The 27,069-nt window shown below is 43.6% G+C and overlaps 1 protein-coding gene across 6 annotated transcripts in view; it reads right to left on the bottom strand.

The window, feature by feature from the left end:
- RIPOR1 (RHO family interacting cell polarization regulator 1) overlaps positions 1-27,069 on the bottom strand; it is a 96,501-nt gene that overhangs the window by 50,316 nt on the left and 19,116 nt on the right. For 2 of the 6 annotated variants that reach the window (XM_081920275.1, XM_081920273.1), the window contains exon 1: positions 10,190-10,355. The exons of 2 other annotated variants lie outside the window; for them this stretch is intronic. In XM_081920275.1, coding sequence (XP_081776401.1) covers positions 10,190-10,340 — 151 coding nt within the window. In that variant the 5' untranslated portion in view covers positions 10,341-10,355. Of the gene's footprint in view, positions 1-9,525; positions 9,593-9,897; positions 9,983-10,189; positions 10,356-23,312; positions 23,339-27,069 lie in introns of those variants that run through there. 2 more of the 6 variants (XM_081920274.1, XM_081920280.1) reach the window with 2 other exon arrangements.

Genomic DNA, 27,069 nt, shown 5'->3' with positions numbered 1-27,069 from the left:
CACTGGGTTAAGGTATCCAGAGGATGGCAGATATGAGGGTACAATGAGGGCCATGGATGGACTACTGCTTTTTCTGAATAATATTCAAACTGCAGGCTTTGTCAGGTAATCAGCACACTGGCAACGCAGTACCCCCCCCCCCAGTTATTTAAATAAAAAGCCTTGTTTCCAGTATCTGAAAAACCACAAAAAACCATTGTTATACAAGGTTCTGCTTCAGGTTCCTACAGAGCCAAGGCCTAAGCATGTTCGTGCAGATATTAAATCCCCAGGGAATTCAATGGGACTTGCTTCCAGTTAAGGATGCTTTGGTTTGCAGGATAAGATTCTGATCTAAGTACCAGTGATAGGCTTAAAGAAGCTGAAAATGAAAGGAGCAATAAAACAAAGATAGAAGAGAAGGCAAACTGGCTTCTTTTTTGAAAGCCTCTTTTTTATACTAGCTGGAGAAAAACAGGAGGGGGGAAGGGGGGACTATCGCAACCAGAACTAATGATGTAAATGTACATTCACATTTACATAATTTATTTTAAGTGCCAGATTTGGGCCTGCCTGCTTCACCTTGGACTAGCAGCTAATTAACCATTTATTCATAAAGCACTTTAAGGTTTTCAGATCTTTTTTTTCTGGCCATCTTTTTTCCCATCCACAGAAGGCAGCTTTAGATTGAAACAGGCTATGCCATCTCTCTTGGGAGAACACGGTGACAGGCATGCGAGGAAGACAGCATGCACTGAGCTGCGACTAAGGTTAATGGGCTCATGCAGACTTCCCTCCACCCCCATCACTCTTTCAGCTGGAGAAGAAGACCCTTTAAAAGAACTCCAGTGGTTCCCCTGCCCCCAGTTGAAAGGCTGCTCCCTGAAGCATCATTTGATGCTAAAAGCTTTCATTTCATTCGGGATCTCCAATGTGAGTGCAAGAAAGAATTTATTCATGGGTAAAAAAAGAGCCTGGCACACTCTACCTCCTTCCCCATCTGCTTCTGCCCCGCCACTCCACAATCTGGGCTGCCTCATATTTAGAGCGTTTAATGCCTTCTTACTGAGGAACACAGAGTGTATATGGGAGACAAAGCAACAGTTGAAAGGAACACACAGAGGGGCAAAGCAGAGAGAGGAAAGAAAGAGTGCAATCCTATCTGTTTAAAAAGATTGGGAGATAATGAAAGAAGAAAATAAATGACTGCTTTATTTCTCACATAGATACCTAGGAAGCCACCTTATACTGAATCAGATCATTGGTGCATCTATCTCAGCACTGTCTAAACTGACAGGCAGCAGCTCTCCAGGGTTTCAGGCAGAGGTCTCTCCCAGCCCTATCTGGGAATTGAACATGGGACCCTCTGCATGGAAAGCAGATGCTCTGCCACTGAGCTACGACACTTAACACTCAAACCCACCTGTCCTGCTATGTCTATACTGGGTCCTCCTCTCTTGGCCTAAAACAGCAGCTTCCAGGCTTTGTTATAGAGAAGCATGTAGGTCCTTGGAAGTTGCTTAGGGTTTCTCAATACAAACATAAATGCACATGAGATATCCCCCCCCCCATCCCAGTCATATGTAATCATGTGTCTAGGAGTTATCCTCCACTTAAACAGCTGTTACTCTAGGAGAATTGCTCATGAAGCCACTGATATGTCTTCAACACACAGTCTATCGCAGCCGTCACCAACCTGGTGCCCTCCAGTCATTTTGGACTAAAACTCCCATTAGCCCCAGTCAGCACAGGGAGATCTGGAGTCCAAAACATCTGGAGGGCACCAGGTTGGTGAAGGCTTGTTAATCAGAAGTTGAAAATTATACATTTAGTTCTATAGAAAATGTTTCAGGCTGCTTTTCAGCTATGCAGACCCTCAAAATGGCTGAAAATAAAACAATAACAACCCTTCATAAAAGAATTCATTGGTAAAACACACATACTGTCCATACTATCAGCAGCTTTATACCATATTAAACATAAACAGTCCTAGTTCTTAAAAGGCTTGATGGAAAAAATATATTCGCAGAACAGCAAGAGGGTCTTGCAAGGGAATTCTACAACGCAAGACCCCCACTCCACAAAAAAGCTAAATTTTTGGTTGTGGTTAATCTTATTGTGGATGGTGACGGCACCTATAGCAACCTTTGTTCACTGTTGCAGAGTGGGGAGCGGGGAGCCACTCTGGGAATGTATTTTGAGAGCAAGATATATCTCTGGAGAAAGCTCTTCCTGAAAGCCTGTGGCCCTCCAGATGTTACCAGGATCCAATTTCCACCAGCCCCAGCCATATAGCCCATGAAGAGGGAGTCATAGTTGAGGAGAGTCAGGGGTTCCTCAACCCTACCTTATGCCAGACCAATTACAGCAGCAATGGGGGACCAGCAGCTTTAATTTGGCTAGAAGCAAAATGATAAACCCATAAGTTGAGAAGAGAATTGGTGAAATGAACTGGAAGCGAATAGCCCTTGACACAAGCAAGGTCCACTGACAGGTAAGCTGCTGTATGGGAGGGCTGGGTGGGTTTCAGACTTTCAATTTGCCTTTTTTAAACACACACCCACACACCCTGGGAAGAGCCACCAATTGGAGACAGTTGCAAAATATACACATTTCAAGTTAAGGACACCTCTCAGCACATCCCAAGCCCAATAATTCGTTCACAGCATGAGAACTGAGCTCACAGTGCTTTCACACTAAACATTCACCCCTGGTTAAAGTTTCTTCTTTTCACCAGCCTTCCTGATGAAAAGTTGGTGATGCAGCCTCTCTGCTGTTGCTCTGGTTAGACTACTGGGAGTCAGAAAACATTGCCAAACTACTATGAATGGCTCTCAGATGTACCAGCAAAGCTGGCTCTACCCTGCAACATAGGGCAAGGACACTTCAGGCTACAGATATCACCCCCCTCTCAAGGTTAAAGAGGTCCTTTGCCCTCTCAAATACCAAGGGACTGCAGGCACTCTTATCAATACCACACGTCTCAGGGGAAAGGCTCTTCCTTCTTCCTGATGCACACCAGCTCATTTGTTCTCATTAAATTTTAACAAGAACAGAGCTCTAGAGACAGAGGCAGTGTATGTGGTGCTCTCCAAATGCTTGTAGTTCTTCAACTACATCTGGGCAGCCACAGGTCCCCCACCCCTGTAGTATAGGTTTGCTACCAGAAGACTATTCAGTGCATCTTCCTGTTTTTTTATCTGCAAGGGTCCCCTGGTAATATATTCAGATTAAAAGCCCCACACCATTCTCTGTTCAAAGTTAGAAGACTAGACACAATACTGTGATACAAAAATCACCCGTGCCCTGCATCTAATTTGCGGCACAAACACAATGCTGTTATCCCCACCTGCACACCACTTCCACTTCTAAGGCTTGGTGTCCCTATTCATTTCCCCCAGAATGCTACCTTGTCTTTCTTTTAGAAGCAATCAGTATTCTCGCAGCCCTGCTGCTTCCTTTCCAATCCAAAACAGGCAAAAAGGAAGACAGGTAAGAAGCAGGGAGGTTTCCAATACACTCGGAATTTCTCTCTCTGGTTTTGCTGCCACAGGTCATTTTTGAGCCAAGTGCTATTCACAGAATTTGTACGCAATGTGTATCCACAACAGAGAGAATTGTGGGAAAGGGGATTACCTTCTAGGGTTCACTCCCATCCCTAGCCAGTAGCACCATCTTGGAATCGATGCAGTGAGGAACGGTTGAAAGAACTGGATATGATCAGCCTAAGTTATAATAAGTTAAGGAAAGACATGATTGGGATCTTCAAAGATCTGAAGAGCGGTAACACAGAAAATGAAGCACTCATTCTCTCTTGCTCCAGAAGGCTTTGAAACAAAAGCTGGGAACAGAGGGAAGCAGATTTCAGCTAAGCCTTGGGAGAGGCATACCAATGATATGAGCTTTCTGATAGTGGAACAGACTGCCTCAGGAAATGGTCTCTTTCCTTTTCTGGGGGCCTTTTAAGCAGCAACTGGATAGCCATCTGTCAGGGACTTTGCAGTAGTTTCACCCTGAGTTGCAGATTCTGAACTGAGGAGGGAGGTGGACTAGATGTTCTCCAAGACAGCTTCAAACTCTTATGACTCTTATCTCAATTTCCTTGTGCAGATCCCATCCAATGAGCAGGTCTATAGACTGCTCTGCACATGGATGCACTCAAAACATCCTGTGCTCTTTATTTCATGCATTCACAGGCTCTCTAGGACAAAGCTGGGTAAGCCCGTGAGTAAAATGTGGCTTACCAGGGCTCCCAATTTGGCTTGTGAGGCCATTTCCCCTAAGACATGCTCACCACTCCACACTTGACATCAGAAATGAAGCAGGCACTCATGTGGCAACAACTAAATGTTTGGGAGCTTAATGCAAGCTCCCAATTCTTCATTTCAGCTAGAGCAAGGTGAGCTCCCACTGCCAATCAGCTGATGGGAGATGAAAGCAATTTCCATTTTGCAAACAGCCCTGCACTACTCCTTGGTTTTTGGAAGTTCAAAAAACAATGCAGCGCTGTTTGCAAAAGGGCTTTCATACAGTCAACACAATGAACCTTGAAGCCCCAACAACTGGGCTTCAAAGCACAGTGTCACCAAACATCATAGAGATACCAAGGTGATTGATTGATTGATTGATTGATTGATTGATTGACAGAGAGACAGTTCCACTCACCTGTCAAATCTGGCCTGCTAAGGGTTGGAGAAGATCAGGATCTAGGCCAGAAAAGATTCCCCACCCCTGCTCTGAGCTCCACCAGTGACACCGTACACTACAAAATGGCATCTATCCTGATGTGTTCCCTGCACCATGGCGTCTCTGCTCCTTTCACCAGCAACTGAAACCAACTTTTGTAGCTCTAAAGTCCTGCAAGGCCCTCAGGCTGTACTATAGCAGGTGGGCATTAAGCATGGAAGCTCAATGGCCTCTGCACGCTGCCAAACACTGATTAACATTGGCCTTGCCAAGAGCAAGATGCTTGCCAAAGGAGCTGGGGACAATGGGACTGTACGAGCCAGACTGCCGCTGCTGCAGTGGAAAGAACGTGAAGCAGAAACAAGTTAAATTTATTGCTGCCCATGGCTGTGATGGAAGGTTCTTCAGACCACTACCAAGAAAACAGGCATCAGATTATGTTGCAATAAAATATATGGGCAAATGATGCCCATGATGCAAATAAGAACGCCTTACTCATTTACTGTTGGTAGGAAACGAGCAAATAAAGGAAATGCGTATTCTTTCTGCAGCAAAACCATTCCAGCATCTGTCTGGCACTCAGGGAAATAATAAAGGTAGACAGAAGGAAAAATTCAAAATCCAGAATTTAAAGTCTTATAAATTATCTGAATAACCTCCATCCTTAAATTATGGTACTCATCAAGAAACTGATCCTTAAAACTGCAACTCATTGCTGCACCTCAACACCAGCACAAGCTGGTAGCAGCTGAGAATGTGAACCAAGATGCCCCTACTTTGTGGCTCATCTTAACCATGAAATCACCAACTGATCACAAGAGAAGGCATATTTTCTCATCCTCAAACATCCAACCCCCCCCCAATACTGATTTATCAACAATGACCTACCTTACCGGATCGGATGGCCTTGGACTGCTGGTTGCCATCTGTCAACCCTACCTATTTCACCTGGTTGTTGTAATGATAAAAACTACACCCCCCCCCTTGAGCTCCACTGTGGAAGAGTGAGATAAAAAACTAATAAATATACACATACAAATTACATCATTCTCTAGAGATGTGGCTGTTTACCTTGAATGAACCAACAGACACACACTATTCCCTTTCCTTGTTAAATAGTCCCCCCGCTCTTGTAGTCTTAAAGCAGAGATGAGGAACCTGTGGCCCTCCAAATATTGCTGGACTAGAGTTCCCATCAGCCCTAGCCAGACTGATCAGTGGTCCGGGTGATGGGAGGCAGAGTCCAACAACAGAGGACACCAACCCCGATATTCCGCTGCAGTCTTGCAGCAGAGAGCAGAGGCAGCTTCCCAAGGGCACATTTTTAGAGCAGTCTTGCTGGGAGCAAACTCGAAGCAGAGGTCAACAGCGGTTAGGAAGCTATTTCTGGCTTTAACCTGGACTTGGTCCATTGAGAGCTGCAGTGCAGCATGCCCATCCTGCAGTACTTTTTGTCTGGGCATTGCCAGCCTGACCTGTCAGCAGCCCAAGGGACAGATCCCAGCAAGACTATTACAAGCAGCAAATCCATCACAAGTTCATATAGAACAGCTGAAGTCACTAGAAACACAATTCTACTGCAGCACAGCAGCAACAAGGGAAGGCAGAAGCTGAGTTTCAAGAAAGCATCACGTTGAAGTAACTGCATCCCATCTGCTGAAGACTTATATCAGTGACTTGGCACTAGGAGTGGGCAGATCAGTCCATTTCCGGCCTGTACAAACTTTGTGCATGTTGTTTCCATATAGATGTTTTTTACCAGTTCCATACCAATTATTCTAAATATATTTTACCCTAGTATAACTCTTTTTGGTCCATTTTTGTGCTGAGACCTCTACTGCAAATCTCAGAAAAGGGTTGTATCCAACATTAGTCCTACTGGTTGCACACCCACTGAAATTAATTAACTTAGATATATTAATTTCAGTGGGTCTACTCCCAGTTTAACTTGGCTGAATGCAACCCAAGGTGTGAAATCTGAAGGATAATTACATTTCGATCTGTGTGTTGGTCTGGGAGGCGTGAATTAGGTCAGTTTGCTTAAAAATGCAGACTGCACAAAATTCTTCTCCATCCCTCCTTGGAACTTATGAAGTGTACAGCACAAGAGAGATGCTCCCATGGAGAACTAGGCAAAAAAAGACCACTACAAAACGCAGACTCGGGGATCTCATAAATGTTAAGACACCACAAAACCTGACCTAAGCAAGGAGTTTTATTCCTTTGTGGAGGACTCCTGCCTACACCTACACATAAACAAGCACAGATATATACAGAGACCACGTGTTCCTGAATTGCTCTCTTCTTCGCCCACCTCTCAACTCCAGCCCAGCCCACAAGCAGCTTTGCAGCAATTATTTCAGCTAATAAGCTGTCATTTGGCAGAATCCACGTGGCTTTTCTGCATAATCAACCAGCACAGGCATTGTTTGCTGTTGAGGGCTCAGGAAACGACTGCAGTCTAATTATTCTACAGACCTCCCATTAAGGGGAGGAGGGAGAACTTGCAAGATTAATAGGATCCTTTTTTTAAAAAAGCCTTCAAGAAGCCAAGAGACAGAACAGATGGCCTCCTCCATTAAAAACAATATACTGTAGTTTCAACTATATAGCCTTGGTCTCTGTTCAATCGCATAAGTTCCCAAAAATTGCATTAAACATCTGTTGATTGCATTGGTTCTGGTTATTAAACTCTACAATATACCCGTTGTCCAAACTGCAATTATCCAAATGGCTTGTTGGTCTGAAATAGCTGTATGTTCCCACACCTGTTGATGTAATCCAATGTAAATAACCACAGTTGCATTCATACAGACTTTTGCTGATCCAAACCCATCAATGCAGTTAATAATGATAAATAAAATAAAAATAAATAAATCAAGATTTTGCACACATTTATCAGCAAAAGGATTCACCTTTTTCTCCTTTCTATGCCTTAGGCCGTGTTTGACCAGTTCCACCCAGGCTGGGCCAGGAGCAGAGATGCTTTACCATACAAAATAAATAAATCTCTGTTCTTAAGAAGCTGTCATGTCAGAGAGGTGGCTTACATTAGAAACGCTTTCCCTCAAATCTAGTTTACTATACGGAGGGCTTGTTTTGTGAACTACTTATCAGGGAGAAAGCTTCTAATGCAGCCTTCTCCCTGACATGCTACATTTCTAAGGGCAAGGATTTAGTTATTTATTTGTATTGAGGAACGCGGAATCCTATGAGTCACAATCTGAAGTAAAACCGCCCAGATGCTGAGCTACAACCCACATCAGTAAGAACTAGGAGTTTTCTTCCTTTCCTTTTTCCTTTTTCCTTCATTTTCCCGCAACACAATCTGCGTTAACAAGCCTTCTTCATATCTAGCTTGGCACCTTACTCCCACAGCGCAGAAAATCAGATGTGGGAATCAAGTTATCTTACTGTGAAAAAAGATACATGCTTTTGTTTTATTGCTTGAACTATTTAAATTTAGTTTTATTGGTAATTTATTATTATTGTAAAGCACTGTAATTTTGTGTTAATACTTTTTTTTAAAAGGGGGAAGAATCAATACATTTTATAAAGGAATAAACAAATAAAAGCCACCCTTTTCACAACTAAAAGGGACATGACTGTATTATAAGATTTGGAATTTCTTACGTCTTTTAATCCTCACCCAGCTAAGGGGCTGTCACATGGAGGATGGCAAGCTTGTTTTCTTTTGCTCTGAAGGCTAGGACCCAAACCAATGGATTCACGTTACAAAGAAAGGAGGTCTGACTAAACATCAGAAAGTATTTTCTGACAGCAAGAGCAGTTCAGCAGTGGAACTCTTCTTCACTGGAGGTTTTCAAGCAGAGGCTGGAGGACCATTTTTCATGGATGTTTTAGTTGAGATTCCTGCATTGCAGGGGGTTGGACTAGATGACCCTTGGGATCCCTTCCCACTATACATTTCTATGATTCTACGAACACAGAGTAGCTAAGAGAATGCTAAGCTTACAATCAACAGACTTAAACAAAGGAAGAGGGGTGATAAAATCCAAGGGTGCTATAAATTACAATGTGAATCATAAACCTGGCACATTGAAATAATATATGGACGACACCAGTGAAATTTCTGTAATATTTTCAGAGCAAAGCTCTGCCCAATGAGTGTTTTTCTTCCTCTCAAAAAGATTTTTGGCAGAAAATGAAAGAACAATTGCTTGCTGCTGAAGAGGCTGAGGTCAGATGGTAAGGATTATAAATACAGCGGCTGGCAGCCTGACAGCTCTCCACAGGTGAATATGCTGGTGACTTTGCCATAAGCTTTGCCATATCGATGACTACTAAACCAGACAGGTTTGGCATTCTCTCCTTGAATTCGTTAGCTCGTGGCTTTAATCACAGGTTCAACAAAAAAAAAACAACCCTAAAATGTAGGCCTTTGACCCTGTGCCTGGATTATTTTCAAAGCCACGATTTGCTTGGCAAAATAACCTGTCCCATTTGACCCAGGTTTACATCACATACAAATGTCACAATCTTCTAACTCCAGATCAATTAAGCCACAGAAACTACCACACCCTGATAATGTATTAAGGCCTGATCTATACCGGGAATCTTAAGGCTGTAAGGAGAACTATACCACTTCAGACTGCAACTGGGCAGGAAAAACAATTCTGAATTGCCATTTAAAAACAGCCACCACCCTATCTTCCCTGTTGTGGTACTTTTCTGTTTGCGAAGAACTTTTCACATTTTATCGCCATCATGTCTAAAGTGACAAATTCTAGTCTACCGTGTTACACAAGAAGAAACAGGATGCAACAGAATGTAGGGCTTGGAAAGCAAATCCCCCACCAGCCACAAAACCCACCACAGAACGGCCCTTGGGCAAATTACCATCACATCCCTTAAGACTGTTGTCAAAACAGAATAAATCCATGTGTGGTGCCCTGAATCCATTACCCTGGAGGAAGAAAGAAAATGTGATTTTAATAAATATTAACAAGCCATCACATGGGTTCGAATCCCCGTATCACCAATAAAAGTCTACTAGAGAAACAGAACTTTTCTCTTTCCAGAGTTCAACCACTATGGCAGCAAGCAAAAATTAGGAGGCTGAAGGATGCCAAGGCAAAAACCAGTCTGCTCCTAAGGATCTTGAAGATGTGCTCTTAGTGAAGCAGAAACAGAAATCTGGGTTCTTCTGCCTTCCAGAGACACCCCTCAACCCCTACAGCAAAGCAAGCAAATAAAAATTCAAGCTTATACCCATGGCTGGCAGGACCATAACAAAGCTCTCCACCCATCACTAGTCAAGAGCGATAACTGGTTTTGGTAGCTGCTTCCTCCAAGTACCACAACCTTTTCACTCTATTCTGCGACTGAGGTAATGTATCTAGTCAGCGGTTGCATCTCAGCCAGCCCAGTTACAAGCTAAACACATACTGCTCACCAGATATAAAGTGCCGGGGGGGGGGGGCACACTCGGCTATCCCAGAGCTGTCTGCCTTGTCTTTAAGTTTCACCTGTCAAAATGTTTGCGGAGCCCCTGGAGACTTACATGTCCAGGTGTCCAGGCAGATCAGGCAGGGAGAGAAAGCGTGTCCGGCTCTTGTCGCGTTTCCTTTGTTCCAGTCCCATGGACAGAGCGAAAACACTGAAGTCTTAAAGGCACTCGCTCTGAAGCACCCACCCCCTCCTGCCTTTGCCATGGAAACCGTCCGAAGCCATGTGATTGAGACAGGAAACCAAGGGGAAGCGCCTCCTTCCCACACCCCTCCTCACCCACACGGGAAGGAGACAGGAGACTGCTGCCATGCTGAGTAAGATATAACAAGGGGAGGCTGCGTTAAGGCAGGTCCCCCATCTCTCTCACACACAAGATTCCAGACCAATTCCGGGCAATCTGTTTAAAGGCAAAGCTCACTATCTCCCTTTTGAGTCTGGCATCTCTTTGCCATGGGATCAGATCTCTTCAACTTGGGAGAACAGTGTGAAGAAATGTTGGCATATTGCAGAACAAGAGTTTGCTTAACGCTAGCAAGGCCGGGCTTACTTTTGGAAGATCTGTTGGGCAGGTTTTCCTTCTGCTCAGAGTCTGGTTGAATTCCATATTTGTGGCCAGGGAAGAATTGAAGCTCTGTCTCAAACTGGCTAGGAACCTAAGGTTTGGGTTTGGGCTTGTTTTGTGTACACATGGGGTTTCTTTTGGCATCCCACTGCAGTATGTGGCTTGGCTCACTTCCTTAAAGCTCATCAGATATATTTGTTTTGTTGGCATATTCTGAAGTGCACCTCTTCTCTGTTTATGTCATATTGTCACCTTGTTTAATGAGTGGGTGTCCTTTCTTTTGGACAGGGGATTGAGCTATATGGACCCTCCAGCTTTTATTTTTAACTGGGAGGGGGGGATATTCTCCACAGCATCGTGAAAGGGACAGGGACTTGGACCATTTTGTTTTGCAGCCTCACTAAGTTATCTGGTCTAGCGGTTCCTGGGTATGCATTAAGGAGAATGCAGGAGCTGTAACTCAGTGGTAAAGAAAATGTTTGCATGGATAAAAATCCCAAGTTCAATTCCTGGTGTCTCCAGTTAAAATGATCAGGTGGTTGGTAACAAAATGGACCTCTGCCCAGGACCCTGGAGAACCACTGCCAGAGTAACGATGAAATGGACCAATAATTCAGCTCAATGAATTTATGCCCTTCATCTTGGGGTACATGCAGGGATTGGATATGCGCAGCTATCAACAATGGACACATTTAGAAGAACAACAGCAAACACATGACAGAGGCTTGCAACTCTATAGTTGCGCAGTCCAGCTTTGCTGATATAGAAAGGAAGGATGGTGGAAGGAGGGTGGGTTTGGGTTCCTTCTAAGGCTACCCACAATGTCTCCCTTGGCTCAGGAACCAGGAAGCCACTTGAACCTTTTCTACTAGGCTTACTGAAGTTTAAATTTACCACTTGACTGGCTGAAGACTTCCCTGTACGTAGCTCAGATTCAGTTTAAATGCCAGGCAACAGGACAGTTTTAAATGCATGTATAGAAATGGAAAATTTGACCCGTTTTGTCCTTTTATTCAGAACAGACCAAAAGTGCCAAACGTGGGACTACAACCAAAGACATTTCATATTCTATTGGTTACACCCCAGTATTTCCTTTGATCCAGCTGGGCAATTCTAATCCTTAGGAAGCTTTAGAATTGCAGTCCCTGGCAGAGGCTTTCACAGCAGCCGAAGATAAGGACCAAGCAGAAGGCGACTCAGCAGTCACATCCCCAACCCCCAATCTGAGTAATCCATTGGCTCATCCTCTTGCACAACTAAGAGCAACAACACTCTGGAGCAGCCTAGAGGAGACCAGGGAAGCAGCATGGCTAAGGTCCAAGACCTCCTTCCCAGTTATGCCATGAGTCACTATGACCTGTCCATTCTCTCCCCCCTCTTCTCTGCCAAGCAGTGCCTGTGACTCCCCTGTGCCTCCAGGTGCTTCTGCACTACCTTTCCCTCCCTGTGGAATTGTGTCATTACGAAAGAGTCCAGACGAAAAGGCTGCCAAATGTCATATTCCAGCATCTTAAGAAATAAAGAACAATTTTTCTGACCTTCAAATTCAACACAATTAGAGGGCTAGCTTTTCACTTATGTGGACTGGCAAACATCTGGAATGAGAAATGGCCTGCCAGGCAGCTGGCTATGTGGCTGGTGCATTGCTTCACTTGCAATCATTACTTTTTTAGCACATGTGGATCCCTTTTAAAAAATAAAATAAAATTCTGCATATCAACTGTTCAAAAGCATTATGCAACTACATTCAGCCTCCCTATCTCCCCAACCTCCTTCCCACTAAGATGCTCATCAGCAGTATCTTAACTATCTTTGTATGTTTCAGTTCCACCATTACATGTTCTGAAAGACAGTCCCTGTAAACAGTATCACTTTTCAACTGCCAGTACTGGCTTGATCTTCTTCTTTTCAATTCCCTTTTTCCCGAGAGTGCACATGCATTAATAAAAAGGTCAAAACAAAACAAAATGAATTAATGTTCCAACTTTTCACTTGGAATTTTACAAATATCCTGGCAATCAAGTGCCGCAGCTGACACAGGCAACTTTACCATAGTGAAACATGCAAAGCTGACTACATATACACCACGTGACAACGAAGTTGGAAACTGGGAATTGTGAAGTCCAAGTGGAAGCCTCCTTAGTGTTATTTCCAGGCGTCACAGCTTTGGGCCTAGCTGGGGAAAGACCACTGCAAATTTAAGAAGCATAAATGAAAGAAATTCTGGATATCCATGGAACTGTTGACCAGATGACTCCAGGGCACTGCTATTTGCAGGCTCCAGCAGGGAAGAACCAGTTTACACAAATACTTCTATGGCCCATTACAAAATTTCTGAGTTCAGTGTGAGTCAGCCTGGCTCCTATTTCCAATGAAATGTACTCTGGAATAGAATAATGCTATGGAAAGCCAGCTTTTCTGTCTATCACACTTCACTACCATTTCGAGGGTGCCCAGCTAAGATCAGTCAACAGGAACAACTGTAAAAAGCAAGCGCTTTTCAGTTATGAACTCAGGCTTTCCCTTCTGTAGATTTTGGCAACAGGCAGCCTCTGAGTGACTCCTGCATGGCTGTGTAGCAGCAAAGTCACTTTAAAACTAGACCCTGTTCCTAGCCATTCTCAGCCAATGAACAGAAGGGAACTAGAAGGGAAAAGAGTTTTCAGCATTTATGCTTCCCCTTCTCTCGCATGTGCACAATCTGGAAGGAAGAGGTCATGCAAACTGGGGGCAGGGGAGGAATGAGGAAGTCTGAAAACTGAGGTAATCATAGGGGGAAAAACTCGCCACCTGTTTATAAACATAAACAGATATGCTATGTGGTACAGACCAAATATCAGGAAAATTAAATTCTCTTTCTGATATAGGCAACAGCATTCTTTTAAGTGATACACAAGGTGGAGAAATACCCTGAATAAACTTCTAAAATAATTTATTACACTTTTGAAAATAGGCTTGGGAAATGTGTATACCAAGCAAAACGTATCATTTGTGCAGCACGTGTATTTACCATATTCAGAATACTAAATTTAAGTAGTGCCCATCTTTACAAATCAATGGAGATGTTGCTATTAACCTATTTAAATTTAATTTAATCATCTGACATGTATCTGCAGGAACAAAGATTGCTAAATACATTAGAATCTTTGGGCACCAGCAAAAACACCAGTTAGCATATAAAGCAGGCAATTTGTGATCGCCCACTGGCATTAATTCATATTTTAACCTTTTTCTCGTATATACAGAAATTCTACTAAATTTTATCAGTTAATCTCATTAATTCCAAAATGGATGGGTACATACTAACAAATAGTAGCAAATCATCTGCATACAAGCCTAATTTAAATTCCACTTGCTCATGCACAAAACCATAGATCTTCCTGTTCTGTCTAACTGCACATGCCAACATTTCCAAAACATAGATCAAATATCAATGGAGGAAGAGGGCAGACTATCTTGTACCTTTCTCTATTATCACACAAATCTGAAAGGATTTCATTTACCCTTACTTGCAACTTAGAAGAGTAGTACAATATTTGAATCCACTTTATAACATCATGAGGAAATTCAAAATTTTCCAAAGCAACATAAATGGGGTCTTATTTATGGCCCATCAGCTTTGAGTATTCAGCATCCCCTTAACAGCTGGAAATAATAATTGGATCATCATAAAATACTAAACCAGTTGCTACTGTTTATAAATGTTTATTTGAAGTGTATAAAATAGAAGATCAGAAACTTATGGAACAATGGAACCATGAATTAGAGTGTGCCATGCAAGCTAAACAATGGAAAATTGCTTAAGAATCTATACAGAATGTTTCTTTAGATTTAAAATTGAGATTGAGTCAGCAAAAAAAATTGCATTTTGGGTATACTAAACTCCACAGCAGTTGTATAAGAAGGCCCTGTCAGATAGATGCTGGAGGTGCAATGTTGGAAATGCCTCATTGAGACATAAGATGTGGACTTGTCCAGTGATACATCCTTCTTGGTTTGAAGTTGCTGTTCATATTAACCTTGTACTGGAGAAATCATTGATATTTGTGGGTGTTCATGTACTTTTAAATTATATTCCTGTACATGGAGACTAAAAGCAGGACAACAGAAACAGACTTTATTGGTGCTTGTGGTTGCTAAGAGACTTACACTTCATATTTATCTTCGAAGGATAAATATTCACCATCTATTATGCAACTGTTTGAAGGCCTTAATGCCCTTGCTACATTTGAATCTACTTTCTATAAACACCAACTTTGTTTGGGTACCATACTCAGACATTTGGAGGGCATATATCATTATGTATGTGTAAATTCAGATGGATGTACTGATGTTTATTGTTCTGTGAAAGTGAGCTGACAATTTTGCTTTTCTTACTGCCCTCTTTGTGTTCTTTTCTCCTTTAATAAATTCGCAAAAATAACAGTTATATATGTGTGTGTATAAAAAGGCACTAAAGCTGAGCAATGAGAAACAGAATGTGATTATTATAACGTACCTCTCATGTGAGCAGGAACAACATTAATCTCTCCCTGTCTCTGAAACATAAGCAAAGTTAAATGTAAAGATTGAGCAGTCTGCTGCCCAATTCTTTGCTGAACATATTTCTGGAGGCGGTTGTGGTGTACCCACTGTTCCTGTGCTATAAATTATAGCAGCTGGAGTCTGTGGGCATCAGTACAGCATTGCTAAATCTACTCCCTTCTGTGCAATTAGCAGTTCCCCTTAAAGTCTGAGGACATTTATAGGACTTAGGAACAGAGATAATGTGCTTCAACACTGCACATGGCCCAAAGGAAGACGCCAACTTTTGCTAAGGTGTGGCTTAATCATCTTTTCCCATGTGACAACAAATTGGGGGCAGAGGAGGAGAGAGCGAGCAGCTGAGTAGCACAGCACCTGCTTTGCAGGTTGAAGATCCAGTGGTCGATTCCTGGCATCACCATTTAAAAGGATCAAGTTGCAGGGGATGGGGAAAGACCTCTGTTGGAGACCCTGGAGTACTGTTGCCAGTTAAGAGTACAGTGTTAGGAAGCTGCCTTCTACTGAGTCTCATCATTGGTACCATCTAATTCAGTACTGTCAACACTGATGGGCAGCATCTCTCTTGGGTTTCAGACAGGTCTCTCCCAGCCCTACCTGAAGCTGCTGAGGAGAATTAAACCTAAACTGCTGCATGAAAGGCTTGACCACTCAGTTATGGCCCTTCCCAAACTGGCTAGAGCAGAGTGGACAATACTGGATGAAATGGACAAGTAACTTAACTTCATATAAGGGAGCTTCCAGTGTTCCTCAGACATGTAAAGAACACCATTCTGCCACCATTAACTTTAGGCAGGTAAGAGTCTGCAAATATTCTCTTACTCTCACCAGGACAGGCAAAATTTCAACTAGGAAAAAGGTGTGAGCTGCTCTGCCAGCTCACCTTGTATAAAGATCCTACTTCGACAAAGCTACAGTTAGCTTAACCTTGAGCAGCCTAGATATTTATAATTAAAGGCCATATGATGCAAATTAAAAGACTAAATTATGCAAATGCATGCTTTTCCTAATTGTACAGTTCTGTAAAGCAGCCAGAATTAATAGAATTTGTGAATCGTGTTTACACAAGTGTTGAAACAGCACATTCAAACAGAAAGATTATTATAAAGTGAAGATTCGCATTCAGGTTTTTACAAAACTCAGTCACTCACACTTTTAAGACATTCTATGCACTGAAGCATAGAAAATTATCTGCAACAAAACTACAATTCTCTAGTAAGAAAACCAAATTCAGTACTTCAGCAAATCAGCACAACACATATTGGCCTGCATATCCTTGCTCTGTACATATTACAGTGGAACCTGCCATTTTAATTTTTCTTTTTATCAAGGTATACCACCACTATCAACCCCAAAGAGTCATGTTTTGAGAAGAGGAAAGCTTTGAGTGGTTATGTAATACATAAAAGTACACAGCCACCTTGTACTGAGTCGGATCACTGACCATTCCAGCCCAGTAACATCTACAGTACTCTGAACAGCAGCAGTTTTCCATGGGAACACAGGGAGCTTTCACCAAATCAGACCATTGGCTCATCTAGCTCAGTATTTTCCGCACTGGACAGCAGTGACTCTCCAGGGTTTCAGACACTGGACATTCCCAAGCTCTGCCTGGAGATGCCAGAGATTGAAGCTGTGACCTTCTGCATGCAAAGCAGATGCTCTTCCACTAAGATGGGGAAACGCATCGCCTTTGCATGCAGAAGGTTCCGGGTTCAACCCCCGGCATCTCCAGGTCAGGCTGACAGACTCCGTTATGAAACTCAGGAGATATGCTGCTGCTGGAGAAATGCTGCAATGTGGACAAAACTGAGCTAGATGGCCCAACAGTCTGACTCAGCAGCTTCATTTTCTCTCTTTCAGGTTTTAGCTTACTTGGTTTGCATGCAGAAGGTCTCCGCTTCAGTCCCTGGCACCTCCATAAAAGGATCTCAAGCAGCAGGTGGTGGGAAAGGTTCTCTGCCTGAAAGTCTGGAGAGCAGATGCTACCCAGAGAAGACAATATACTGATCTGACCTGGTATTTTCTAGGCCTGCTACCATCTTACTGGAAATGCAAGGAATTGAACCCAGGAGCTTAGGCAGGTATTCCACTACTAAACCACGTTAGTTCCAGAAGCTTATAGTTCTACAGAAACACCTCAAAGTATATTGCACTTCTTGAAGCAGAGTTAAAGAAAAGTGACATGAAGGCTGCAAGGGAGCCAATCGTGGAGACTTCACAAGTTCCCCTAAAGCCTTTTTCAAAGCACAGTGTGCTTGCTTCCAAATTGGGGGGGGGGGGCAGGCGCTAGATTCTTCCTCTTCTCTAATAGAAGTCTGAGATTTCTATGATAAGGCAACTACAGTCTGAGTATGGGATTCTGGAAGGCTAAGAGTCCTACTTACTATTGCACTGCTGCTCAAGGTAAGGCCCCCTACTCAACAAGACCATCCTTCTCTCACCTTTTAAAAACAAGCTTGACAACTGTACCTATATAAATGTGGAAGTTGAGGAAGGGCAGAAAGCGCACACCTTCTCTGATCAGGGGAAAGGGCTGTAGCCCAGTGGCAAAGCATTGCATTCAAATGGTTCCAGGTTCAATCCCTGGCATTTCCAGATAGGGCTGGGGGACTCTTTTCTGAAGCCCCAGAGAGGTGCTGCCAGACAGTGTTGACAGTACTGAGCTAGATGGACCAATAGAATGACTCAGCTGTCTACATTCCTATCAGATGTGAGGAACTATTCCAGAATTGACAAGAAGAGAAACTTTGTAGGAAAAGGTGTACAGGTCAGCGAGCAGCTTGTGCTCAATGGGAGACGGGGGGGGGGAGAGAGAGAAGTGTTCTAGTGTGCATTTCTTGCGTAAGTCACCTGCCAATCCATGATCAGCACCGGACCTGAAGAGGTATTGTACCTGCATTAGCTGCCATCCTCTGTGCAGATGGGAAATGTCAGGTCTCAGTTGCCCTGGAGGCCCAAATCTCAGAGCAGCAGTCACTCTCACTGGATAAACATTAACTCTGCTGAGGCCTCTCTGTCCCGGTCTGTCACAGGCAGAGAGCACAGGCTGTTCTAAGCTTCCTGGAACCCTTTCAAACCAACCGTCCAAATTAAAGTGAGCCTAGGGAAGAAGGTAGCCAGGACACTCCAAAGCAATCACATGCAACAAGCACCCAAAGATTTGAGGGCAGAGGAAGAACAGGGAGCGAGTTTGTCAGAGCAGCTGCATTTTCCATTGTTGTGTTAGGTGGTGGTGGTGGTGTGCATATGGGAGTTTAATGCTAACTACATCAGATGCTAAGCCAACGAGTGATGCTGTCCAGCCTGGCTTAGGGATAAGATGGCAGAAAATCAAGGTCCTAGAAGGAAAAACTGAGTCCCATGCTAGGTAATGAGGCCTTTGCACAAACCTCTGTTATACCTGTTATGGCAGCACATTCCCCATAAGCATGAAAAATTAAAAAGCAGTGCCTTCGTCAATATTCCTCAATAACCAAGCATCTTCCTCAGTATCAACCATCAGTATTGTACCCTACAACAGGCAGGTGAGGTGCCACCACTGGGCTATCAGCACTGACCCATGACATGGCCTTATCAGTGGCAATTTCCTATCTGTGGAGCACCCTCCCTGGTAAACTGTGCCAGTCTCCCTCATTGCTGACTTTCAGGAGAAACTTAAAAACATTTCTGTTTACCCAGGCTGAAAAGCTACTGTTACTAGAAACCCTGACATCACTGGTTGAGAGAATCGTTTATTTTTAGAAGGTTTTTTTAAAAAACAAAACAAAACAAAACTATTTTTAGGCTATTTATATTATTGATGTGTTTGCCGCCCTGTGCTCCTTCAGAAGGAAGGGTGGGATATAAATTGCATTTTTAAAAGGAAGAGAAATGAGTAATAGGCACCAAATTGGGCCACTTTAAAACAGCATCAGACAAATCAATGGAGGGCAAGGCTATGACTGGCTATTAGCCATGATGGCTACATAAATATCAGTTGCTGGAGCACAAAAACCTGCTTATGTTTGGAACCAGGAGAGGTTAAAAGTGAAACAGACAACAAAGCCTTCCTGGGCAGGTCAAAGGTTGTGCCCATTCTGCACACTCTGAGGTCTGTTCCTCCTATATGCTCTAGGAACATTCACATGCCCTATCATGCCAGTTGATTTTTTAACTGATGGTTTCGATATGGACACAGTTGCCATGCTTGTTTTTGTTAAAGATGAAAGAATCTGACAGGAAAGGATGGTCTTCCCTTGTTTTAGGTGGGGTAGAGAAATGTCTCAGGATACAACAATTCATTCCTGGACTGCAGGATCACATAACCAAAAAGCAGTACTTCAGGGTGGTGAATTTCCCAGAGTTCTGTTTTTTCCTTAGAAAACTTTCCTTTTTCTAAGTTCATTAGTAACAGTGGATGGGCACCAACAGCAAATAGAGTTTAGCCTGGCAGCTTAAGTTTTTCCCTTTGTTTATGATACCCAAGAAAAATAAACACTCTAAATTAGATCACTCTCTTCTGAGACATCAGAAAATTTCCTGATGCAAACTGAAAATTACCCCATGCAAATTTAGGCTAATTTGCGTAAGAACATTTTCCAGGTCAAATATTTCTGGAAAGTCCACATCACTGCTAAGGACAGAAACTTTATTCCATGTGAGGAAATTTCCTCTGCGGATCTCCATCTTTTCTTCCCTTGACTTCTTCTCTACTCCTCCCAACCCCTCCCCATGCTGTAAAGCTGCTTTTATCCCAACAGCTGTCTCTGGCCTGAGGAACAGTTTTCAGAAGGTATAATGTCTAAACAAGTTTGCTGCTGCCTCAGCATGCTAAGAGCCAAGAATAATCTTAGCCCCACGCCTACCCTGACCTTCCACATTGTCGTCGTCCTCCTCCTCCATACCTTCACTAGCCCTGCAGGGAACACCTCCCACCACGAAAAACACTTGGTGAGCTATGTGGGCTTCACAGTGAATGAGATTCTCCCGGCATTCCAAAGTAAGGGCTGAGAGACAAAATTCCACAACAATCAGCACGCAGAAAAGAGCCCAGTCCAGGCTACAAGGAGCAAAAGGGTTGCCAGAGTAATTGCTTCTCTCTTGATCCCCCTATAGGGTTGGGGGAGCCCTACAGGTGTTGCTGGAGGGCCAACAGTATCTGGAGGGCCTCAGGTTTCACACTCCTACTCCTGCATGAACAGGGTAGGTGGGTGGAATACCCACGCCATGCATGTACAGAAGAGCAAAGGTGTTACACGTGCAGAGCTGAGAAGGCATTTCCCCATCGTTTTTGTGGGAGGAAAGGCAGATGGCATCAAACAGATAAGCTGAGAGAAGTTGGGTACTAAAATGCTTCTAGTCCTTTTGAAACGTGCAGCAGAAAATTTTCCCTAGGAGATTTCACACTCGCATTAGCAGTGATGACCAAATGCCAACTGAAAATAAATATGCAAGCTTGGCAGTTTCAAAAGTATTCAGCTTTGTTTACTAAATACAAGTAAAATAAACATTCTAAGTTTGATAACTATTGAGGGCATCTGAAAATTTTCCCCAATACAAATTACCATATGCCAGGGGTGAGGAATCTTTGGTCCACCAGATGTTGTGGACTACAACTCCCTTCAGCCCAGAAAGCATAGCCAATGGCCATGGATGATGAGAGTTGTAGTTCAGCAACATCCAGGACTGGCTCAATATGTTTTGGCACCTGAAGTGAACCACAAAATGCTGTTCCATCCTACCATGGCCAGGGAAGAAGGGGTGAATGAAGATCTACATCAGGACCAAGGGGCCAATAAAGATCTACACCAGGCATAGGCAAACTCAGCCCTCCAGATGTTTTGGGACTACAACTCCCATCATCCCTGACAACTGGTCCTGTTAGCTAGGGATGGTGGGAGTTGTAGTCCCAAAACATCTGGAGGGCTGAGTTTGCCTATGTCTGATCTACACAACGGGGGGGGGGGGGAGAGACCGGCAGTGCCTCCTATTGGTCAAAAGGTCACTGTAGAGGGGGCATGGGGGGCAGATCTGGCTTCCAAGGAGCGCACCACAACTGTTGCTGCTAATGCAGCTGCAGCAGGCAATGCATTCCTTGGAGAACAGATCTGCTGCCCCTGTGGATCCTGACACCTGAGGCAGTTGCCTCATAAGTGGCTTGGCTCTGGAAACATCTGAAGTGACAAATATTCTCCACACCTGCCCTATGCAAATTAGCCAAATCACTATGATACTGGACAGGGTCTAACTAATTCATAGCATACAGTGCCAAGAAGGCAAATCTAGAATGTGTTACTGTGGTAATGATTACCCCAGTTTGTCCCTCCTGTGTCCTTATCTAATCCTGAAATGAACAAAACAGGCATCCTAGGGTCTGGCTTTCACAGCTGGTGATGCAGCAAACAAACGGAGGAAACCCAACCATTATCAGTTCCACATTTGCAAAATAGGAAGTGCAGTATGCTTTTCATAATTATTTAACACTCACAGATGCAACAACTCATTCATCGAGACCCTTACAGGGAGCATTTTGGTGGATGAGCTTCCCCAGTGCTTCAACAGTCACATGCAGGCAAACATTTATCGACAGGCTGGAGCATGATAGGGCAGAGCGACCCAGACTCCCCAATTCCTCAGGAGTGTGGAATATGGTGTAGAGAGAAGGATTCCGAATCCTGAGGGGGGCACTACACATATGTGTATGGGACATGATTGTATTTCAGTCATACATACTTTGCATGTAGGAAGTCCCAAGAATCAGCTCCTGGAACCTCCAGTTAAAAGGATGAAGTAAGCGGTGATGGGAAAGACCCTGGAAAGCTGTCACCAGCTAGAAAAGATGTTACTGGACTAAATGGGCAAATAGTCTGACCTGGAATCTGAGGAAGAAGGGTCATCAAATGTCATTTAGTCAATTCCCCTGAAAATGCAGGAAATGTACTGGAGTAAGACCTGGTATAAGGCTGTTTCCCCATTTCCTATCAGCAGAAAGCTGCCTTCTATTGAATCAGGCCGTTTAGCTCAGTATTGTCTACACTGGCAGCCAGAGGCTCTCCAGAATTTCCGGCACAGAATCTTTCCCAGGTCTACTTGGAGATGCTGGGGATTGAAGCTGTATGCAAAGTACAGTGGTACCTCGGGTTAAGTAATTAATTCGTTCCGGAGGTCCATTCTTAATCTGAAACACCTGAAGCACCACTTTAGCTAATGGGGCCTCCTGCTGCCGCTGCGCCGCCAGAGCATGATTTCTGTTCTCATCCTGAAGTAAAGTTCTTAACCTGAAGCACTATTTCTGGGTTAGCGGAATCTGTAACCTGAAGCGTATGTAACCCGAGGTACCACTGTAAATGCTCTTCCCCTAAACACAATGCAGCCTCCGAGGTTGAAATATCATGTGGAATCTCAGTGTGGAAGGAGAGAGGATTTTAATCCTTTATCCTTGCACCTGCCAATGCACCTGCTACAAGGAGCAAAATCATCTGGAGGGGGGGGGTATTCTCAGTGCAGGAAATGGTGCAAAGGGGAAAGGAGAAAGAAGCCCCTTTCCTTTCATACCAAGCTTTGATTTCATATTGTAGCCTTGGCAGCTCCTGTGTGTTTGTATATTTTAAAGACAGTCAAAAAATGCATAATGTTTAAGAACTGCCCTGAGAATCTCAGCTTCCACATTTTAAAGCAAAGGCAAGGACCCAGTTCTTATGACTGCAAAGAAAGGCTGTATGGGAAATGCCACATGAAATTACACAACCATAACTGAACAGCAACAGAAGAATAGGATAGGATTTCTGGTGATTGGGGGGCTGAGCTTCGGAGCCCTGCATAGCTAAAGCATAATAAGTTATGCTAAATACATGCAAATGTGCTTGAGCTGCATAAATTATACACAACACAGAATCTGGCCAATTCCAATGTAAACTGTATTTGTTATGCAGAAAACATATTTCCCTTTGATAGGGAAAAGGCAGCCAACATGACTAGTGTTTGCCTCAAGGAAGGCAGAAGAATCCATGCAAGACCTAGACTCCAAAGGCTCAGAACATAGCAGCCTCTGCTTCCAGCTTTTAATGCTCTCTGTACCAAATTCACTTACCACCAGCACCTCTTATGACTTCCAAGAATGTCCTAAGCACTCCACAGGGAAGAATAATCATGAGGTTGTAAAGGCCATGGATAAAAGTAAATAAATGGCTGTTCAAGGCCCTCCTCCTATTAACCACTGGGTCCCCACAAGTCCCACAAATAACATGAGAAAGCAGGCCTATTAGATTACATATTAATAATAACATTTACAGCCTAAACAGGAAAACTATTTTTTTTATACTGTTTAGATAGATAAAATGCAACAGGAACACACAATCAAACCATAGCACAACACAGCAACAGGAAATAGCTTTTAATAACCTCCTGCCTCTTCTGGACGACAGATGTCCAAACTGCAAACTCAGAAGGAAGTCACATGGCCTAGGAAAGATGTCATGGAACAAAACACAAGGGGGGGGGCAGTATATATTGCAAAAGTTCCCAAAGATGCTGGAGAGAACTGAGGTTCAGTTTCTCCGGAAATTATTTACAGCACATTTCCACACATGTGAGAAGCCAGAAAAGAAACAAGGGGAAAGAAGCAGGCTCCCTGGGATTGGAATCAGTTAACAATGGGTCCACCTTTCTACAGATTGCCCCTTTCTGTGTGAAGTCCTTGCCGTAGCAAGCAGTAGCAGCCTGGTCCCAAGAGGCGGGCAAAGTTTGCCTCACCAGACATCAAAAGGAGATTGAGACTATCCAGCAACAGCTACTGCTTGTGAAAACACCAGACGAAAAGGCAACCCACCTCAGAGGTGCAACAACCTACACTTGAGGGAAGAAACAAGGAGAAAAGTGAGCACAGAGTATGCCTATGACCCAGCCAGTTTCCAGACCAGCTTATAACACTGCCTGGCGTACAGCAGAAGTCAACAATCTCCTTCTACTATAACACATCTTAGATCTAAAGAGGCCATCTCAGTCCTGTAGAAGCTGAATAGGGAATGAGGCCCCAGGGAACTCAGTAGGGGAGACTTCTGAATATATATGCTTAGAAATGGTAGAGATGGAAGAGACTTTGGAGGTCATTTATCAACCCCCCTGCTCAGTGCAGGATATAACTACAGCATCCCTGACAGAACTGTGTTGCATTAACTCCAGCACTTATATTTGAACTTGTGAGCAGGGTTAGTTCATCAGCATTATCATTTAAAGATAGTCCCCAGCAATGTGAATATTAAAGTAAAAAAAACACCAAGTAATCATGCACCGTCCTGGTGTTTTGTTTTCCCCCCAGAATTTAACTGTGCACATACTTCGTCCAGAGACTGCCGTTTTTACTAAAGAGAAGCTTAGCATCTGGGTTCTCCTCCAGAGGGCTGGGAATTGGATATGCATGACACAAGTAAATATGATGCCATTTTAAGTGTATTTTGTGAAAACAGCTCAGCTGTTCTGTTTGCTCTCATTGTAGCTTGGCTCTCTGTATTTCCTTTTGCTTCTTATCCAGTTCTGCTTTCAGAAAGGCATTCACTTGAGTTAAGAAAATACAAGTTAACAGCAGCCAAGTGATAGCTTCATTCTCAGATTTCTGCCCACAATCTGTCCCCCAGTCTTCTCTCTCTGCTCCACATTGCTTTACATTGGGGTGGGGAACCCCAGGTCTGTGGACCAAATACAATCCCCTGAGACTCTTCTCCAGGCCACGCCTTATTCCAAGGGTAGCCCTGCTCTGTGTACTCCTCAACTGCTTTTGTCAGGCTGGAAAATGTCATTGAACTGCAATAATGCCTTTTACTTGCCTGGACGGAAGATAAAAAGATGTGGATGGTGGGAGTTTGTAGAAGCTTCTGGCTTTGGTGTGGCTGCAATGTACTCTACTGTACAAAAGTTAAGAGTCATATCCTTTGCTCCACCCACTTTTGCATCTGGCCCTGCCCACCACTGACACACAGCCCTTGGCCTGGAAAAGGTTTCCCACCCCTGGGCTGCATCAACCGTATCTCAATATGCAACACTACAATTTGTACGCCTCAGTGATGGAGAGGCTCACAGGCTTCTTGAGGAAATGAAACAGAAAGGGATTCCCTTTCCCTGCTTGATTGCAGTGATTCTCATAAAACTTCCAGATATCAATTCTCACAAACCTATTTGGATATGATTAAGTACAAAATACACACTTGCATTAGCATCCTGAGAAACAAGATTAACTTTAGATCTAAACTTCAGACTAAAAACAAGCCTTTGGTGCTGCTTTAACAGGAGATACACAACCCAAGCCTAAGGATCCAGAAACTGAAAAATGCTCTGGATCCCTTGGGCACTCCTCAAAGGCAGGCACAGCTGAGAATTCACTAAGATCTAAAGTGCAAAAGCACAAGCACCATTTAGGAAACAGCAAACTGGTTCCTAGGCTGCTCTGAAATATTCAACCCGCAGGACCAAATTCCTCTTGTCATTTACAAAGCTGTTATATAAATGGCACAAGGACACAGCAGAGAGAGAAAAACACCATTCTAGATAAAGTGCTACTCATTTCACAGTGCTGGCCTTAACTTTGGCACCCTTGTCAAAACTATTTAAAAGGGCCTCACACTTGGCCAAAAGCCCACTGGAATATTCAGGCTGGTGGCAGGACTGTGTTTGACCCTTTTCCTAGTCCGTTCTCACCTTCCCATAGTATCAGATCTCTCTCACAGCAGTCCCAAGAAGCACCATGTATGCCAAGTAGCTCTGAGAACAACAGAAAGGCCATTCCATCTACTGCAGCAGCAAGAATAATACTGCTCCCACTACGAAGCACTGCTCCAGGCAGCCACCAAGCACTACTTAGTGCAGAATTCCCCAAACTGATGGCCTTCAGTGCTGTGAGACCACGGCCCTCATCATCTTTAGCAATTTGCTACATTGGCTGGTGCTCATGGGAGCTGGAGCCCAACAACACCTGGAGGATAATAGGCTGGGAATATGGTCAGCCCTGCCAGTTCAGGTTCATCATGCCCCAGGCAAAGCAACACCCATTGCAATTGGGAAACACGAGGCTTATCAAATTTGTTTGCTCAATGCATCCAATACGGCACTAAAACAGAAACCCTATGCCTTTTCATCTTTTTGGAGATACAAGTAGAAAGATTAGAAATATGAGGCATTAGAAATATCAGCCTATTTCTATATAGCACAGGGAGCACTATTTCCTGTTCAAGGTGCCACATTTTAAGACACATTTTGATGAACAGGTGCATGTCCAGAGGAGGAGGAGGATCACAGATCCTCCAAGTGTCCCTATTTTCCAGGGGTGTCCCTGATATAGAGAAGCCGTCCCAATTTCTGATTTGATCCCAGAATATGTCCCACTTTTCCTTAAGATGTCCCTATTTTCATTGGAGAAATGTTGGAGGGAAGGGAGTTATTTGACCTCCGAGCCATCTGAAGGCAATCCTGTATAGGGAAGCGTTTATTTAATGTTTAATTTTGTTTTTATATATGTTGGAAGCTGCCCAGCATGGCTGGGGCAACCCAGTAATATGTGTGGGGTATAAATAGTAAAATTATCATTATGGAATGGGACGTCCCTACCTATTTTCATCGGAGAAATGTGATCAGCCTTTGTGATCAAGATGGCAAGGGATCTGGAAACCAAGTCCTAAAAGAAATGGTTGAAAGAGCTAGGTATGTTTCGCCTGTGCAAGAGAAGATTAAGAGAAGATATTATATCTATATGCAAATATTTGAAGGGCTATTATGCAGAAGACGCTGCTCCAGAGGGAAGGGCTAAAACCAATGGGTGGAAATGGAAGGGAAGAAGATTTCAGCTAAAGATCAGGGGA

This window comes from Podarcis melisellensis, assembly GCF_964234715.1.
Source record: "Podarcis melisellensis genome assembly, chromosome: 8".
Classification (NCBI taxonomy): Eukaryota; Metazoa; Chordata; class Lepidosauria; order Squamata; family Lacertidae; genus Podarcis; species Podarcis melisellensis.
The sequence above is the reverse complement of the archived record's forward strand: the minus strand, read 5'-3'. Positions and strand labels throughout refer to the sequence as shown.